Raw genomic sequence first — 16,333 nt, 5'->3', positions numbered from 1 at the left:
AAAGGAAGAAACTGAGTGGAATGGGCGCTCCCCCCCCGCTCCAGGCATGCGCGGTCGCTGCCTGCTCCCCAGGGCGGGAGGGGAGCGCGCCAAAAGCGCTATAGGCGAGCTATTGGAACTCCGAGGAATGGATTCATTGCCTGCGGCAAAGACCCATGTGTGGGACTGCACAGAGACCACGAAGAAGATTCCAGATTTACTCCAACCATACAAATGCACAGACTGAAATAATAAATGCCCCATTTTAGCCAAAAAGTAATGAAATTTTATATCAAATTGTTCACCTGGAATTTTAAAAATGTGTTCATTTAAAAATTGGTTGTTTAAAGTTGTCTACTCAGGCATTTACACAATGCAAAAGAAAGACCCAATCAAAATGATTTCTGAAAAAAAGTTCATCTTCCACACATCGAATGCAGATTTGTAAATAAAGTTGTCCAAGGAAATAATGATAAACAATATCTAAATTATCAAGGGTAATATTTTGCATGAGGGAAGTAATTTTTGAACAGATAGAATAACATGATAATTTCAACACTATAATTTCAAGTACAAGTTTCTAGTCCTCTAAATTAATATATTTTTAAAAATCATATATTTTTAAAAAATATTGTGCAAGCAAAACTTCTGAAGAGTTGCATGATTAAGAATAAAAAAACTCTATACATAGACACCTTCAAACCTAGACAACAAATGAAATGACAGCATACTGGATATCCCAATCCTTTATGAGTTCATACAAATTTCTTAATGGAGTTATTATATCTTTAAATAATATTTTATTTTTTCCAGTATTTCAAATAAAATTAGAGGAGGGCACTACTTCTGTTTATTCATTATTTCCTTTGAGCAGTTATAGTTATTGCAGGGTAGAGAAATCAGCCTCTACAAGGTAAGCATTGATAGTCATCTCTACCTTGATGAGAGAAGTACAGTGTCAGCAGGTATATATTCTTTGCCTTTTATTAAAACTATATCTCCAACATCTACCTGAAAGAAAACTAGGAATTGGTTAATAATGTGAAACTAGCAAAACAGCCTTTTAACTTTATTTAATAATGTACTGTCCACTGAAATTGGTAACCTAATTAGGCTGGAATTTGCAAAGGTTACAGAAAAGCACCTAAATTCCACTACAACTAATGGGAAATAAAGATTCATGTTCCTATATTAATTCTGCATTTAACAGATGAAGACTGATTTCTCACTAGGCTTGTTCCAGTCTCACAGCTCTTCCCTCCCCACCATGCTTCTGTCCAATTTTGCACAAGCTGCCGTGGAGCTCTGACTTGCCTTGCCTCTTTCCCGCGGCAAGCAAGATCCTCTGAAAACCAGTTTCTGTTTGCTGCAGGAAAGAGGCAGGGCAAGTCACAACCCCACGGCAGCTTGTGCAATATTGGACAGAAGCACCAGAGGGAAAAGGGCCCCGAGACCAGAGCAAGCATAGTGCGAAATCGGTCTGACAGTGCCATCCCAAGCAGTGCTGCCTCCTTCAAAATCCAATGGTCTTTGAAGGGCATAACTCTGCTATGGATGGCACCGTGACTCATCTTCCACCTGAGTTCTATGAAACTATGAAAAAAAACAAATTTCCTCCTATTCAGACCTCACTTTCACTAAAGCTTGTCTGCATGAATACTGAGATCAGCTTTCATATTAAATCCGTTCTCTAAACTTGTGCTTATTTGCTATAACTTCTCAACTGTTATTTTTGTATTGCTTATTTGTGCTTATCTGCTATAACTTCAACTGTTATTTTTTATTGCTTTTGTTTTTTGTCTGTATTTTTAACAACATTGTAATCATCCTAGAGTTCTTCTTTTTTTTTAGAAAAACAAAATCCGGCTTGCTGGTACTCTAGCTGGACTAGCTTCTTAAGGCCTCTTGCAGAAATCTTTCCTATCTCTAATACTTGAGATAATTTCAAGTGACAATGCTTGGATCGTCTACATGCAAAGCATATGTGCTCTACCACTGTGCTATGGGCTCTTCCCAGCAACTTAATACTGTTGTACTAAGGTTCCAGCATACCTATGAAAACTTTTCCTGACTAAAGAGAGCACATGGAAGAAAAAAATAACATCAAATTTCTAAATGAACCATACATTTCTTCCTCCTGTAACTATTTAAAACTGATTAAATCACATTTAGTGAAGATCTAGTATCCTGACCTAGACAGCCCAGGCTAGCCTGATCTTGTCAGATCTTGGAATCTAAGTAAGGCCAGCCTTGGCTAGTAGCTGGACGGGAGGCCTCCAATGAATATCAGGGTCATGACGCAGAGGAAAGCAAGGGCAAACCACCTCTGAATGTCTCTTGCCTTGAAAATCCTACAGTCAGCCATGATTTGATGGCCCTTTCCCCCACCATTAAAGTTAAAAATATATAAACCAAATTGTGAAGCTAAATTTGTATCCTACAGATTTGGACTGTTCTTTCCATTTCCAGCCATCCCTCACTCATTTAGGTGAATACCCTTTAATCAAGCTATATGATTAATCTGATGGATAGCCAAAGTCTAGCTAGAGGCTTCTACCAGAACAGTTAAAGCAGCAGTCTTTGCAAAGTGAGTGAGCTAGTTCCATCTAATTCTTTAATGAAGTATTAAATGATGAACTGAAGTTGGGAAGGAAGTCATTCTGAAGATCTTTAACAATTTGCAACCTATTACACCATACCAAGCTCTTTGTGTAGTTGAGCACATTAAATAAAGGCTTCTTTTCAGTACTAGCATAGAAGTGCTGATGGCTGCTGCTGCTCTTGCAGACAGACTAGGTCATCTTAAACAGGCACTGAAACCATAGCCTCTGCATAGAATTATATGGGAATCCATACCAATTTTCATAGAAAAAAAATAGGTTTTTTCCCCTTAATTGTACATCTATTCTTATGTTTTTTTGCTGGTCATATAAAGATGACAAAACCTTCAACTGAACACCCAATGGCAGGTTAATCAAAAAACTAAACAAAAATGTAAGGGCTTGAATGGAAAAGTTCCCTTCAACACAGAAAATGCACTTTTTGTTCACAATAAATGTTTTTCACATCTCATGGCACAATGATGTGTGGGAAATATGAACTTAAATTCAAAGTTGTTCTTCTGTGTATGCAACAGCTTATGCAGGCTCTTGCACCAGCATGACAGCTGCTAACGGAACCTACCTATTATGCCACTGTGCAAATTCTTCCAGCAACACTGGTGAATGCTTCTGCACAGCAATTCTAGTGGATACTCTACTCTTGGCTCCAATCCAGTATTTAGAACTGGGTATAAATGATAAACAAACAGATCACATACCTTTTCCCAATGGACAATTTCCCAGGCTCCATTTCTCATTACTGTAAAAGAAAAGTAACAACAGAAACACAAAAACTGACATTTCAAATAAGAACAAGTTTTAGTTGTGATTTTTATCAAATCAACTACAAGAAACCCATCATAACCACATAACTTTTATACTATATGAAGATATGAAATTTAGTTTCCTCTTACATGTATATTATACCAATGTACAAAATTTGCTTACTCAGCAGAAAAGCTTTGTGTTAGAAATATTTGTGCCATGTACTTCTTTTATTTGATCTAAGTTCTCTGTCTTTCAACAATGCTATTAAGAACTCAGACCTCAAACAAACAACTTTACAGACAGCAATGACATTTGCAATGTAACACCTGTTGGCTTTCTAGGTAATAACTTGCTGGATTTCACAAAGTAAAACATGCATTGATATGCTTTTTCAATTCATATCTGCATTTAATAATTACTATTAAAATCACTAGAATAATAGTCAGAACACTTAGTCTAAAAATTTTTATTCACTGTGCATTTAAAAATTGCTGTTTCAATATTCCTACCTTGTGTTTGTTTCTTGTTCACTGAATTATCAGCTTTATGCCTTTTCTGGAATAAAATTGCACAAATTAAGGAACAAAATATTGTACATTTGAGGGAAGGAAGAAGTCAGCTATTAACTGGAGGATTCTCTACACACACTGAACCATACAACTGTAGCACTAACATTATAAATCACTCCTAAGACAGCAGAAACATGTCTTGTATCCCTGAATCTCACACTCCTCCATTAAAAGTTTTTGCTTGTGGAGAACTCCATGATGAAAATCTGTCCTCCTCTCATAGAACTTGGAGAACACTTTTAGGCATAAGATTTTCAGTAATTAAATCTAAAAAGGTTCAACATAAGATGAGCTCCCCTCCCCCCCCCCCCAAAAAAAGTTTGATTAACTTTAAATTATAGTGACATCCTAAACAGTTAATACTCTGGTGCTTAGGGTAGCACTGCTGGTATATTATCCCAGTAGCTGGAGGTTCCTCCTTAAATAATCAAATAGAGTGCCCTCTGGTAATAGAGTGCCCTCAGCTAACATCTTGAATGGATCTAGAAACCAATTAGCAGCCAGTGAAAGCATCTCAGAGGAGGAATGACATGGTCCTGCCAGCAAGCACCAGATAAAAAACGGAATGCCATATTTTATACCAACAGTACCTCTGGATCATGTTCAACGGCAGCCCCACATAGAGCATGTATGGCAATCTATCCTCAGAGCTGCTGAAGCATGCCCAGATCATGCATCTGCAAATGGTCACTCAGCAAGCTTCCATGGCAGAGTGTGGATTTGAACCTGAGTCTCCCAGGGAGATAACAGTCATGTGGCATTCCATGTGTTAGCTCCCAAGGGGGCGATTTAACATTCCCACTGCAGCCTGACACAAAAGACCAAATCCATCTCAACGCTCTTCTGCTCAGATCCATTTCACCTTCCAGGGGACTCAGCAGTTTGCATGGTTCGCTGTATCATTTTAACTATATCACTTAATCTAATAAAAAACAGAGATGCATTCCTCTTGGCCATCTGGATAGAGCTCTTTCATAAGCACCACTAAAGCCACTTCTGTCCCAAATTCAGGCCTGAAGACAGATTGAAAAGAACCAAGGGCAGACTAGGGATGTTCATTTGGCATAAACCAAGCCGAAAAAACACCCCAAAAATACCCTACCGGCTTTTCTTTGTATTAGATTAGAGAATCTGATCCACTACTGAGCCCAAATAAAGTTGATATTTTCCAGCTTTTATTCAGGTATATTCAGCTATACTGAATGGCTGGTGGGCTCCTCTTTCAGCTCAGTTTAAACTGAGCTACAAGAGGAGCCAGCCCAGGATCAGCCAGGGCAGTGGGAGCGGAGAGCTCCATGCTGCCTTGGCTGGGGCTGGCTCAAGCTGTAAGAGGAGCCAGCCCCAGCTGAGGTTGTACAGAGCTCTCAGCTCCCACCACTCCATCTGATCCTCTATTGCCTCCTTGCTGCACACAGATCCTGGGGCCAGCTTCTCCTGCAACATAGTTTAAACCATGCTGCAGGAGAAGCCAAACCAGTCTCAGGGTCAAGCTGGCTTTTCTAAAAATGGTTTTGTTCTTCTCAGGTCTACTGGACCTGGACAAAATTGCGATTTCTGAAAAATCCCAGATCTGAATACCATACCAGTATTGGGATACAGGATTTTTCAGAAATACAGACATTTTTATTGGGTCTAATAGACCTGAACAAAAAAAATACTACCTCTACCACATGTGTTACAGTTAAGTCAGCATCTAAATCAGAACAATTTGAGAGATTTTAATGGCAAAGAACTGTGCAAAATCATCACAACTAAATGCCAAATCACTAACAGTTGTTGATTTTGACCAGAAAGATCATGGAGGATCTTTCTGCAGCCAGAAACAGAGCTCATCTAGTCTCTGTTAAACATACCAAATAGGGATTCTAGAGACCCAGAATAGAATGGCCTTAGAGAGGAGAAAGAAATTAGGGAGTAACACAACTTTTTAATTATTATTAAGAACATCTGGCAGCAGAAGTGGCCAAGAATATCATACTTGTTCATCTTCACAGAAATGAAAATGTATTCAAAGATGGACTGTATTAGCTAATGGCCAAAAGATATTCATATGTATGAGAAACTTGTAATCACTATTTTAAAATATACTTTGTTACAACAAAAAGTAACAAGAATGAACTAACAGGTTTTTACATATTTTTAAGAAGATATTCAGGTATAGATAATTTTGTACAATGTTTGAAGCTATAAGAGACTAAGCCCAGAATGTGCACACTTATCAAAAGGGCCAGCTAGCTCTTGCTGGAAGATGGTTTTAAAAACCTTTTGATTATGACATTCTTCTTAGAAGAGGATCCTTGCTTGTGACCTGCTTAACTTTGAGTACGATATTTTAATAGACATGTAATTACTCTCCTTTAATCCTGTACTCTCTTGTAATCAATCGCTTTTAATTACCTATGTAGCAGTAGTTATGCTGTAAAAGGATAAAATGGAAGCAAAGATTCTCAAATAGTATTACTTGTGTACTATACTCATAATGAACAAAAAACACTGTTGAGGTGTACCTCTTGCCAGAAATGGCATGTTCTGATATAGGAAAGCTAACTAGATGCCTAGGGCTTCTGACGTGCATGCCTATATCTGAATTAGGCCTATTCAGAATCATCCAATACAACTCACCCTTTGGTGTTCTCAACTGACTAATCTAAACTGCACAGGATGTAAGGTACTGGAGAGATAAGATATCTTTGCTGCCATCAGCACCACCACATGGGCTTTCCAATGGGCTTTATAGCATATTCTATCAGTCTCAGCCCAAAGTCTCCATTACCATCGCTTCAGCTCTTTTTAATCCATCCAACTTCTCTGTGAACCAGGGAACTGGAGTTCTATTAGAAGGTGGCAGAAAACATCTGAGGGCAACCCTAACATCTGTGAGTCTAAGCTCCATTCAGACTTTCCACAGGGTCACTAATTGGGCTTCCAACACTCCCCTCCCCATGCCTCTTGGACTCTCATACAATCCACTGGCCTCCTGGGATAGACTAACCTAATTGGTCCAGCACCCTTGAAGCAGTGAGGAGTAATAATCAACCAAGCCTTTAGGTGATAATGATCTGACAATGGCACAAGCTGAATTTCCAAACCTTAACCAGAGCATCAGAAACTCACAGCACCAGAAAATTAGATCTATCATGTGACATTTTTCATGGGTTGGGCCCATGCCAATTTGGAAAAGCCCCATGGAGAGCCTGAGCTGATCCTGAAAAGCGGCTTGTTAAGTAAATATTAAAATTTCCTAGAACCAACACCAAGATTCCAGCACCAGGCTAGGAACCACCTCTACCAGCTCAGACAGAGTACTCAGTAGCACATTAAGCGAACAGCAAACCAGAAATACACTCAAACAATCCCTGGTGCCCTGCACAAAGAACACAGCTCAATTCCAGCAACACACTGCACTGGAAATCTGCAGGAGAAAGACTCTTATGGGATAACTGCTGCCCCAACCCCTCATCCACTGTTCAAGAATGATGAAGACAATATATCTAAACAGGAGCAACTGAGACTAGGGGTATGTGCTCAGTATATACCAAGCTGAATAAATACCCAAAAAACACCTTACCAGTATTTGGGGGGCATATATTCAGCCAAATACAAATTGGAAATCTGATTTGACTACCAAAATAGCCACACCCTGAATACAAGCTGATATTATCTGGCTTTTAATTGGACACAGCTAGAAGGCATTTAAAGAGACCGTTGTCTTTTTAAATGCCTTTAGTCCCCTCACTGAGTCATGCTGTGGTGGCACAATTTGGTGAGGGAACTGGAAGCATTTAAAGTTTAAATGACTTCAGTTCACCCACTGAATCACTGGGTCCCCAGAGGGTGTAATGGAGCCAAATAAACAATGGAGTCAAATAAATATGGGTTTCCCAAAATTTACCTGAATACCAATACAATACTGATATTCAAGAATACCATTTTTTAAAATCTAATAGACCTGAATTGGGGGAAAATGGTTTTTTTTTTAATGCACACCCCTAGTTGAGACAGAGTAACATTGTCAAAAGCATCTAGCTAACTCTTAGTTACATGCCAGGCCAAATAGCTCTTTCAAAAGAAGGTTAGATAAAACAACAACCTTATTTTGACTAACTGTGGTTAATAAACTTTTAACCATGGCTTCAGATCTTTGTTAATGCAGTGGCCTGATTGAGAACACTAACCATAGTTAAATTAAATTGTGGCTTGCTTGATGACTGAAGTAAGCCTAGGACTAGGGAGACCCCAGTTTAAATATCTAATCAGCTTGAAGCCCACTGGATGACTTTTGGTCAGTCACTATTTCTCACATGGCTGTAATCAGGATAAGACAGGTAGGGGAGAAACATGCATTTCACTCAGAGCTTCTGAGAGGAACAGTGAGACAACAAAGTAATAACAATGTAATAAAGTCATAACTAAAAATGGATATTACTTGAATGTGATTACTGTAAACTAACAGCTTTTAGAAACCTTTTAAAATACTTACAATGTCTTCTATTATTTCTTTGACAGCTGCAACAACTAAAATAAATAAGAGAGGAACCAAGGTTGTATAACGTCCCGTTGGAGAAACATCTGGAATTTGCTAAGAAAGAAGAAGAACATTTAGATTTTATGACATTTTTGGTGCCTTTTTAAAATGAAAAGACTAAATCAAATCATTAGTTTGACAATGAGAGGTCACTGGTTTATCAGGCTCAGTATTGTGCATGCTCAAGGATCTTTTCTATGATCTGAGGTTACTTAGCTGGAGATGACAGGGACCCATGCTCAGCCAAAAACACATGCTCCTTCTTGAATAAAAATGCTAGTATAATATCTTAAATGGAAGACAGGATAACTGCTAAACTAGATAATTGTATGCTGAAATGGAACAGCAGCCATTTCACTTTTGAATGCTATTCTGATCCCTTGAATATTGTTGCTTCTGCCCCCACTGCTATTCCTTATAGCCTCTCCAAAACCTTGCTATGACAGTCTGGTCCAATGTTCAAAAGCAGGGGTGTCAAAATCATTTGTTATGAGGTCTGGATGTGACATAAAGGAGACCTTGTTGGGCCAGGCCATGTCTGGTTGGGCTGAGCCATGTCAAGCTGGGCCATGTGTGTACCTATCTAAGATTAGGCAGCAGAGATATAAATTTTATAAAGAACAAACACAAATATATATTTTTTAAAAACTTAAAACGTGCTTAAAACGTTAGCACTCACTGGTCTTAAAGGTGCTTTCTTTGTATTTCTCCCATGGGATCCAGGGAATGTCTTAAAATGTCTTAAAATTTTAAATGTATTAATTATTTTAACTGTTTTTATGCTTAAATTCTATTTATGTCAAATTCTTATGTTGTGAGCCGCCCTGAGCCACTTGTTGGGAAGGACGGGATATAAATCATAAAATAAATAAATAAAAATAAAATAAATAAACTGGGCAAAGGAAGCTCTGGCTCTTTCCTTCCTTCCCCAAGGACTTGGGAGGGAGGAGCCTCAGTCAATAGAAGGAAAAGAGGCTTGGCTCAATAGCTCTGCTATGCCTGGCAAAGCAAGCTATTCCTCTCCAAGGGAGGAGCCTCAGCCAATGGAGAAATAGAGGTTTTGTTCTGTAGCTCCTCTGCAATTGAGCAAGCTTTGCAAAGCAAGCTGTTATGCAGAAGGAAGCAAGATATAGGGAGAAGGAAGCAGATGACAGCCAGTTGCTCGAGGGCTTGATAGGAGCCCTCCAGGGGCCTGATTCGGCCCCCGAACTACATGTTTGACACCCCTGTTCTAAAGTAATGGGATTTGTTAAATTCTGATCCTCCGCTCTTCATCTCTTCTTCTATGATTGAACCTACTTTCCCTACTTCTTTACAGAGAAGACATACCAAGAAGGCTGAACCAAGCTGCAGTGAGACAGAACTAACATGAGACAACCATCAATCCCTTTTCAACTGTCCACTACCTGAACAATTGTCTCCTGCTGTATTATTCATGAGTATGCCTGCCCTTTCACCACTATTCTGCCTTTAGCCTCTGAATATCCCACACCAACCTGACAGAAAGCACTCCTCTTATTCCCCCTTCCTGTTATTGGATGCCTCAACATTTCCCCTACAAATACACATTTCCAACACAACTGCTTGCTCCAGCAGAAGCAACCGTAATGAGAATTTTTGCTAGAGAGAAAATATTAATTCCTCAAAGGATCCCAGATATCATGAAATTATCCCTAACCAAGGGATATCCCTAACATGAGTAGAGCTGGTGAACTATGGATTAGATTTTACTATAACAATGTACGTATTTGTGAGAGCTGCCATTACAAAAACACAATAGTGCTCCTATATGACATTTTAAGACATTCAGAATATCTTGACAGCATTGAACACAAGAAAATGTTATTAAATATATATATTTACCTCATCTAGCTTACCTGAAGCAATGCAATGAAAAGAAAAAATGCGTTAGCAGCTCTTCTGAACTGGGAATAGAGGAATCTTGGCAGGAATGTGATTAAGTTGTATTTTGCAGTGCTAAGAGACAGAGATTAAAGCCATATGTAGTTAAGAGGTAAACAGTATACAACTGCTTGTATTCAGATTTCACTAACTCATATATACATACAGTTCCAATTCAAACTTCCTAAAAACTATATGCATAAGATACTTCCTTTAAAGAGATGTAGCAGCACCAAGACGGCATTTGTCTACAGCACATTTTGAAAATCCATCTCACTGTAGTCTCTGGTTAACCAGTTTTGCAAGTTTCTACAGCACTTTAATCTGAACCTTGGAAAAGTCAAAACCAGCTCCAGAAGTGCAACAATTGCTGCTCCTGGGCGTTTGATGTGAATTTCATGGATACCTTTCTAAATATGTGAAAGGATAACATTCCCATATATGAACAGGCAGAGCTTGGCAAAATACACATTTTTCAGTCATTAAAGCATGTTTCATAAATTAAATACAAAATTATTTTTATAATCCAGAATCTATTTGTAATGTAAATGAGATACATTTATTCAATAACATATTAATAACTAGTACAGAAGTAATTTAAATTAATTTAAATTGCATTTGAGTTCATTTATAGTTTTATGAAGGCTTAAAAGGAACAGCATATTTCTTTGAACAGCTGCTGTTTTTCCTTTTTAAAGTCCAATCAGTTTCAAAACCATTTTTGCTATGGGCTGTTGCTCACAAATACATGTGTACAAAGTTGCACTTCTCCGCTTGGACTTCCCTCTTATTAATGGCTCTGGTCTGGACAGCTAATAGCATCTCACAACTATTTATGGGTTGTGTACATCACTTAGAAAGAAGGCAGAGGAGGCTACAAGAAAGGCCAAACTAATAGCCATCAGCAACTGGAAGAAGATTGGTACTCCCTGAATAGAGCCTAGCTGACTGCAGGCATCAGGGATCTGGGGTACAGGTCCAGTAGATGGAACCCATGCAGATATTAACCAACAACTCTGTAATTTTGCAGGAGGGCAGAGAATGCAAAGAGCAACAGGCAGCTGAGAGAACTGCCAACAGTGCAGGAAGGTCTCTCAACAGAGAGGCAGATGAGTCAGTCAGGAGCAAGAAGAGCACAGTGTTCATCATAGGGCCTGTTTGACTGTAAGACCAAGTGAGAGAATGCCAGTACAAGGCACTACAATGTAGATTCTAAAGAGTGTGTAGCATCTGTTGAGAGGGGATTGTGGAAGGAAAGCTGCCTTACAAAGAAAATACAAACAAACAAAAATATAATGGCCACAAAAATCTTCAAAATTTTACCAAAGGAATTCTCATCCTGAAATATAATTTTAAATTTAAATCAAAAGAAGTAGAAATTATTTCAAGAATGTCACCACTCACTATACCCCTTCAAACTCTGGGAACAGTGGTGAGCTTTCAGCGTAATTCTTTTATACAGATCTCAGTCAATGCTCCCTCTAAGCTGTGAAGCCTTGTGAGCAAAAATTCTAGATCATGAGCTACTGCCATTAAAGTTGTGAGCGAGCAATTTGGCTACTGCATAAATTAGCTTGCTCTGGGGTCATCCTTCCTGAGCTAAGATAAAAATGTGAGAGCTGGAGGCTAAAAAACTGAGCTAGCTCAAACTAACTCAGCTCAGAGGGAACACTGGTCTCAGCATGCTGTTACTCCAGGAACACTACTTAACCATCTCCAGAGCTTGCTTCTGTGGTTATACTCATTTTGAGATATTAGATACCTACAGAACTCTTGGAAAAACATTTATCTCAGAATCTTTACCCTGTTACTTGCATCAACATCCAGTAGATGGTGCTAGCATACTCAATTTTGTTATAGAAGACAATCTGGGACATGGTCCACTATAAAGTGTTAATACTGCCTTGTCAGTGTGGAGATTTAAGAGTTTGTTTGTAAGATTACTGTGGGTGTAACTCTGATTTACCTATTGGTGCTCAGAATTCAGCTGACCTCTGACATTCAAATAAATGTTAGGTTCCCGAATGTTTCATTCCTGACATGAGTAACTAAAAAACCCACAAAAACCCTACTTACTTATTAGCATAATACATTCAAGCTGACCTCTGAGGCTTTGGTGCGCAACAGAGAGCTTGTTCACTATACAAACTTTGCTAATTGTTGTGAGAAAGAACAGAAAGCACACACACAAACTCTCTTACCGTGATTTGTTTTTTAAGAACATAAGAACAACCATACCTTATCAGACCAAAGGTCCATCTAGTCCAGCAATCTGTTCACATAGTCGAACCAGCTACCTCAAGGAAGCCCATAAACAAGAAGACTGCAGCAGCAGTAGCCTGCCTACGCTCCCCAGCAACTGATTTGAAGAAGCACACTTCCTCTGGTACTGGAGGGAGCAGATATCTATCATGATTATTAGCTATTCATAGCCCAGTCATCCATTAATTTGTCCACTCTCCTTTTAAAGCCTTCCAAGTTGGCAGCCATGTCCACATCCTGTGGCAGCAAGCTCCACAAATTAACTGAAGAAATACTTCTTTTTGTCAGTGCTGACTCTCCTGCCCTTCAGCTTCAGTAGATGACCCCAGGTTCATATCTCTATCACATCACCCCTTACTTGCTTTTTTTCTAAGCAGAACAGCCCTGAGCGTTTTGACTGATCTTCATGGGGCAGTTGCTCTAGCCCCCTGATCATTTTGGATGCTCTTTTCTGCAAGTTCTACAATATCCTTTTTTAGGTGTGGGGCCCAGAACTGTACATAATAGTCCAAGTGTGATCTCACTAAAGATATGTATAAGGGCAGTATAACAGCAGCATTTTACTCTCAATGCCTATTGTAATTATGGCCAGCATGGAGTTTGCCTTTTCACAGTAGCCACACATTGGGTCAACATTTTCAGCAAGCTATCCACTACGACACCAAGGTCCCTTTCTTGGTCTTTTGCTGCCAGCTCAGATCTCATCAGTATATATGTGAAGCTGGGCTTATTTACACAATATATATCACTTTACACCTGCTCATATTGAATTTTATTTGCTACTTTAATGCCTATTCCCCCAGTTTGAAGAGATCCTTTTGGAGCTCTTTGCAATCCATTTTCATCTTTACCACCCTAAATAATTTGGTGTCATCTGCAAGCTTGGCCACCTCACTACTCATGCCTAACTCCAGGTCATTTATGAACAAGTTGAAATGCACTGTCCCAACACAGGTTCCTGAGGGACCCCACAGCTCACATCCCTTCATTGAGAGTACAGACCATTTATTCTCATTCTCTGCTTTCTGTTTTCTGTCAATTTCCAAAACACAAGGACTTGCCCTCTTATCCCATGACTGAAATATGCTCAGGAGTCTTTTGGTGAGGGAGTTTGTCAAAAGCTTTCTGGTAATAATAATTTAAAAATATCTACTGGTTCACTCCTGCCCGCATGTTTACTGGCACTTTCAAAGAACTCTAAAAGCCTACTGAGATATGAATTACCTTTGCAGAAGCCATGTTGGGTTTTATTCAGCATAGCTTGTCCTCTTACATGCTTGACCATTTTATCTTAATAATGCTTTCTATCAATTTACCCAGAACAGACATTAAACTAAACAGCCTGTAATTTCCCAGATTCTCCCCCATCCCCCCGCCCCGATTTTTTTAGAAAAATGGGTGCATTCTGATACGCAGCTCTCTCCAATTTCCTTCGCAAGTTTCTTGCTCTTGTTTTTTGGAGAGCAAGAAACTTGCAAAGGAAACTGGTGGGAGCCATGGATCAAAATGCAACCATGTCTATTCAGGAACAAGGATTCTTCAGCAGTGAAGACAGATGATAAAAAAATTAATTTAGCTTCTCAGCAACTGCCTTATCCTTTAGTACTTTAATTCCATTGACATTCTATGGTCCAACTGCTTTCCTAGCCAGTTTCCTGCTCAATGTGTTTTAAAAAATCATAACTGATTTTTATGCTTTTAGCAGTATTTTCTTCATAATCCATCTTTGCATCCCTAATTTTATACCACCATTTTAAAGTTTTAAATTATTAATTGTTTATATGTTTTGATTTTATAATCATAAAGTATTGTTATTGTTGTATTATGACTGTGAGCCGCCCAGAATCTCTATGTGGAGTGGGTGGCATACAAATTTAAAGTAAATAAAAAATAAATAATTGTCTGCTTGCATTTCCTTTGTATAAGTTTGTGTTGGTTTTTGTTTGCCTTCCAGTTTCTTAAGAAAGTCTTTTTCATTCTAATAGCTTCCCCCATCCTACCATGCTGGTGATCTCTTAGACTTTGTACTATCTTTCCTGACCTATTGTATATATGCTAACTGAACCTTCAGTACTGAAGTTCTGAGTAACTCCCAAGCCTTTCCAAGAGAGCTGATCCTCTTTACCAGGGGTGTCAAACTCATGAGGGGTCAGATCTTCACCTTGTTGGGTCGGGCCATGTGTGTCATAAAATATACGCCAGGTAGGCGAGATATAAACTTTATAAAGAACACACACACACTCATCCTAATCCACCTCACTAGCTTGTTGAGACTCAGCCAACAGAAGGAAGAGAAGCTTGGCTCAGTAATTCTGCTGTGCAACTGAGAGAGCCTGGCAAAACTAGCTCTCCTTCCCCCACTTCCTCTAAGAGAGGAGCTTTGCTCTGTAGTTCCTGTGCAATTCAGCAAGCCTGGCAAAGCAAGTTGTGATGCAGAAAGAAGCAGGAGAGGGGAAAGGAGGCAGACAACAGTGAGTTGCTTGGGGGTCTGATAAGAGCCCTCCAAGGGCCTGATTTGGCCCCCAGGCCACGTTTGACACCCCTGTTCTTAACTGTTCCTTTTATCTTCTTTTTAAAATAAAATTTCTCATGTTTCCTCTTTTGAAGTCAAATATGACCATGTTAGAGTTCCCTCACAGTTTCCCACATACATGGACATTAAAATTTATGCCACTGTAATCGCTGTTTTCTATCTGTTCAACCACCACTACATCTCACATTAGGACCTGGCCAGTCCAGGGTCGCATCCCCTCTGGTCAGTTGTAGAGTCTAGTCATTTAGGGTATCTAGAAATTTAGCATGACCAGAACACACATAAATCCAGTCAATATGAAGGAAAAGTCATCCATTATCACATCTCCTTCTCCTTTGGATGCCTCTCTAATTTCATTTTCCATCTCAAGATCATCCTGAGCATTTTTAACACTGAGGAGTGTCTTGCATTACTTCATCAAGCATGCATCTGAAGAAATGGGCTCTACTCCATTGATTTTGAAGATACATAAAAACGTACTAGTCTATAAGGTGCCACAAGACTCTGTTTATGTATATATTTATCGAATTCCCCACAACATAACAATTACCCATAATATTTAACATGTGCTGGTCATTCATTAATTCATAATATTTAACAGTGAATTAAAGGGCCTAGTTTGTGGCACTTCTATGCCAAACTCAAAAGTACACAGATAAGCAGAGTGATTATTAGCAACAACTGCAATTAGCTGCAATTAGTAGTAACACAGACTACTTAGCCATGTTAAGTAGTTGAATGCTTGTAGCGGCTTAGAAATTATGACCTATTGAGTAACTAGTTAATACAATCAAACTTATTGATGAATCCTAATTCAGCAATTTCCCACTGGTGTCTTCTTAGACATTACTTTGCTGAAGGACACTATTAAAGGTCAGCAACAGAGACTAAGAAGATTGACATGTTCTTCCACAGTCTTCCTGAACAAGAAGTTTTTGATAGAAATGTTACAAACTATGGGCGTTTTCACACTGACCTTAATCGGCAGTGATGTCCAATTGCTGCGGAGCACCTGGAAGAGCCGCAAAGTCCCGCGGCTTTTGTGGCGCAAATGGAAACCGCCAAAAACCAGTTTCCATTTGCGCTGCAAAAGCCGCGGGACTCTGCGGCTCTTCCGGGTGCTCCGCAGCAATTGGTGCGAAATCCGCGCAGATCCTGCGCGGTGAAGAGGGACGTCACTGCCGATTAAGGTCAG

General features: G+C 39.2%; 1 protein-coding gene across 5 annotated transcripts in view; it reads right to left on the bottom strand.

Moving 5' to 3' along the window:
- Positions 1–16,333, bottom strand: part of ATP8A1 (ATPase phospholipid transporting 8A1) — a 124,697-nt gene that overhangs the window by 85,766 nt on the left and 22,598 nt on the right. For 2 of the 5 annotated variants that reach the window (XM_060246321.1, XM_060246322.1), the window contains exons 3-7: positions 10,319–10,418; positions 8,397–8,495; positions 3,857–3,902; positions 3,299–3,339; positions 917–990 (exon numbers count right to left, since the gene is read on the bottom strand). In XM_060246321.1, coding sequence (XP_060102304.1) covers positions 917–990; positions 3,299–3,339; positions 3,857–3,902; positions 8,397–8,495; positions 10,319–10,418 — 360 coding nt within the window. Of the gene's footprint in view, positions 1–916; positions 991–3,298; positions 3,340–3,856; positions 3,903–8,396; positions 8,496–10,304; positions 10,419–16,333 lie in introns of all 5 variants that reach the window. The other 3 variants (XM_060246320.1, XM_060246323.1, XM_060246324.1) reach the window with 2 other exon arrangements.

This window comes from Heteronotia binoei, chromosome 9, assembly GCF_032191835.1.
Source record: "Heteronotia binoei isolate CCM8104 ecotype False Entrance Well chromosome 9, APGP_CSIRO_Hbin_v1, whole genome shotgun sequence".
Lineage (NCBI taxonomy): Eukaryota > Metazoa > Chordata > Lepidosauria > Squamata > Gekkonidae > Heteronotia > Heteronotia binoei.
Note: the sequence above shows the minus strand (reverse complement) of the source record. Positions and strands in the feature narration are given on the sequence as shown.